Source organism: Cariama cristata, unplaced genomic scaffold, assembly GCF_000690535.1.
Source record: "Cariama cristata isolate BGI_N322 unplaced genomic scaffold, ASM69053v1 scaffold34614, whole genome shotgun sequence".
Taxonomy (NCBI): domain Eukaryota; kingdom Metazoa; phylum Chordata; class Aves; order Cariamiformes; family Cariamidae; genus Cariama; species Cariama cristata.
The window spans coordinates 386-3,404 of record NW_009611839.1 but is presented as its reverse complement, the minus strand read 5'-3'; the positions used below and the strand labels follow the sequence as shown (position 1 = coordinate 3,404).

The 3,019-nt window shown below is 57.3% G+C and overlaps 1 protein-coding gene across 1 annotated transcript in view; it reads left to right on the top strand.

The window, feature by feature from the left end:
• Nucleotides 1-2,292, top strand: part of LOC104160303 (nascent polypeptide-associated complex subunit alpha) — a gene marked incomplete at its 5' end in the record, with an annotated part of 3,613 nt that extends 1,321 nt beyond the window's left edge. The window contains 6 exons of the mRNA XM_009698397.1: nucleotides 26-111; nucleotides 237-314; nucleotides 841-987; nucleotides 1,306-1,434; nucleotides 1,784-1,906; nucleotides 2,164-2,292. Coding sequence (XP_009696699.1) covers nucleotides 26-111; nucleotides 237-314; nucleotides 841-987; nucleotides 1,306-1,434; nucleotides 1,784-1,906; nucleotides 2,164-2,178 — 578 coding nt within the window. The remainder of the gene's footprint in view (nucleotides 1-25; nucleotides 112-236; nucleotides 315-840; nucleotides 988-1,305; nucleotides 1,435-1,783; nucleotides 1,907-2,163) is intronic.
• Nucleotides 2,293-3,019: the final 727 nt, after the last annotated feature.

The window sequence follows — 3,019 nt, the reverse complement described above, 5'->3', positions numbered from 1 at the left end:
GAGTGACGTGTGTTTGTGTCTGTAGGGTCCGGAACAGAGTCTGACAGCGATGAATCTGTACCAGAGCTCGAAGAGCAAGACTCTACACAGGCCACAACGCAGCAGGCACAGGTAGGGCAGGCGGCACGGGCCAGCCATGTCCCGGCACCCAGCAGCAATGGAGCAGGATCCCTGCTGATGCTGTCCACTGCAGCTTTGGGGTTGTCATGGGTCCCTCTTGTTTTCTCTCCTTGCAGCTTGCAGCAGCAGCTGAAATAGATGAAGAACCCGTTAGCAAAGCAAAACAGAGCCGGAGCGAAAAGAAAGCACGGAAGGTGAGGTGGGGTGGTGGATGGACCAAACCCGTATGCAGCAAACAGCCTGCCTATGGACATCTGAGCTTTGCCTCAGGTTCTGGCACAGTATCCCGGAGTGCTTAGGTCTGTGCCCCGTGAGCTCTGTTCAAGGCTGCAGCTCCTTACCTCCCACCCCTGTACGGTAGCATCCGGGCGTTCGAGAGCTGAGAGGTTTGTGTGACTTTCTGCCCTTGTCAGGCCCCCAGGCAGAGGGATGCCCTGTTCACAGGCAAAATCCTGTATCTAGAGGGGGGCTCAAGGTCATGCTGTGGATCTTGCCGATCCTGGGACTGGAGAGTTCCCTCCCAGGCTCCCAGCGCACCGTCAGGCTAAAAGCCTAGGAATGCTTCTCTGCAGCAGTAAAATGCCCATTTTAATTTGCACAAACGCACCGATCGTTGGACCTGGGTCTCTGGAGAGCAAATGAGTGGATGCATCTTTTCACAGGCTGGGCTGTCTCAGTAAGTCGTCTTTCTCTCGCTTACCTTTCTCTTGTTTTTTTCAGGCAATGTCTAAACTGGGCCTTCGCCAGGTGACAGGAGTAACCAGAGTCACCATCCGGAAATCTAAGAACATCCTCTTCGTCATCACAAAGCCAGACGTGTATAAGAGCCCAGCGTCAGACACCTACATAGTCTTTGGCGAAGCAAAGGTGAGCTGACTCTGCGTAGTGTCTGGCAGCACGTTAATCCGCACACACAGTGGGCCACTTAGCTGGGGTTCCTGCTTGCCACCTGTGTGCTGTAGCTGCCGCCAGCAGGTCCCAGCTGCTGTCTGTCCCCCCCGAGGGATGTGGGCAGGCCCAGGGGCTGCGCCAAGGGCCAGCTTCCCAGCTGGGTTCTGCAGCAGAGCCATTCAGTCTGCTGGCACTGCTGCAGCACGGGAAGCACAGCTGCGGCTCTCTGAGCCTGTGTGCTGACATCCCGCTCTGCGCAGGGCTGGCCTCACTTACGCTTCTTCCCTCCTCCAGATCGAAGACCTGTCCCAGCAGGCCCAACTGGCAGCTGCTGAAAAGTTCAAAGTGCAAGGAGAAGCTGTTTCAAACATCCAAGAAAACACACAGACCCCCACCGTGCAGGAGGAGAGCGAGGAAGAAGAGGTACGCCTTTCCCAGCCTGTCTTTGCGGGGCTGGGCGCTTCATTGCAGACCTGAGCTGGCTGCGAAGCATCCGGAGATTGTCTTAAGACCTGTGGTTTTCTTTCCTTCATCCATGTCTTCGCTGTGATGGCAAAGGGAGAGCGCAGCGTCCTTCCCTTGGAGGATCTGGTCCTGGGCACTGCCTGGGGACTGTCCCCAGGGCTGGGCAGTGCCTGGTCTTGCCTCCCAGTTTCTCTCTGTGTGGCCTGAGTGGGAGCTGCCCCGATCCAGACAATCCCATTTTCCTCTGCCAGGCACGGAGCAAACCGTGCATCGGGCTGGCGTGAATCCTGGGCTCTTTCTCCTTTAGGTTGACGAAACCGGCGTCGAAGTGAAAGACATTGAGCTGGTGATGTCCCAGGCGAACGTGTCCCGAGCAAAGGCAGTCCGTGCCCTGAAGAACAACAGTAATGATATTGTAAATGCTATAATGGTGAGTGTCTGCCTGGCCGGGCGGGCCTGGTGCCCAGCGAGGAGGGAGAGCGGTTTGCGGTGGGACCTCGCTGGGGGGAGACGTGCAGCGCGTAGTTCTCCGCTGCCACAAGTAGGGTGTGAGCTCAGGGCCGTGAGCGGAGGGACGTGCCTCCTGCCTGCCGCCGTGGTACCAGATCCCTCTGCGTGTCGGAGGCCGGGCTGTGGGGCTCCGTGCGGCTCACAGGGCTGGCTCCTAACGCACTTTTCTCTCTGCAGGAGTTGACGATGTAGCTGCCAGAGGGAGGAGCCTTTTTTGGTGTTTCAGAGAAGAGTAAAATGCAACTAAATTTAAAATTTGTACTATTTCTATCAATTAATAAAAGTTGTGGCTTATTGTTGGTGAAACACTTTCTGCTCCATGTTGGCTTTGCTGCCTTCCCCTCCGTGGTAGCAGAGGCCCCAGGGTGGAGCCTTCCTCTGGGGAAGATCTCAGCCCCGATAGCCTGTCCCATCCCACCGCAGCGGAAGACCACCTGCCCTTTTTTTTCTGTCCCCAAGGTCGGCTGGCCGCAGGCCCCAGAATCAGCACCATGCCTGGGACACTGTAGGCAGGAGGTCCCAAACAGGAGGCGAGGAGTCCACTGCAATGTGTCACCTCCTTCATCCCCCCGGGGTTCCCTTCAGTCACCAGGGCTTGTCCTCGTTTCCCTGCAGTTGTGGGACAGGGTTGGCTTTGGGCATCATGCACCTTCCAGCCTGATCCGGAGGGAGGCTGAGGCTCATCTGGGTTCGGTCCTGCCATTTCAACCTGCCTGTTTGCTGGCTGGGAGCGGCACAGCAGGGCCGAGTGGTAGAAGGGGCTGCGCTCGGTCAGGCCTGCGGGAAGCCTGTGCTTACCTGGAAAGCTGCTGTTTGCAGGCGGCCCCCCGCTCACAGGGGAGCGAGCTAACATCTACCCACCCATGGCCCCGAGTCTCACGAAATGCGGAGGCTGGAGCTGTGAAAATGGGCACTTTGCTGCCATTTAGCAGCATTTTTTCTCCTCTGCCATAAAAGCTGGGTTTTGGAACAGCTCATTAAGGCTGATGAGCGGCACGGCAGCACAGGTAGCCAGCGAGAAGCCCAAGAGGAA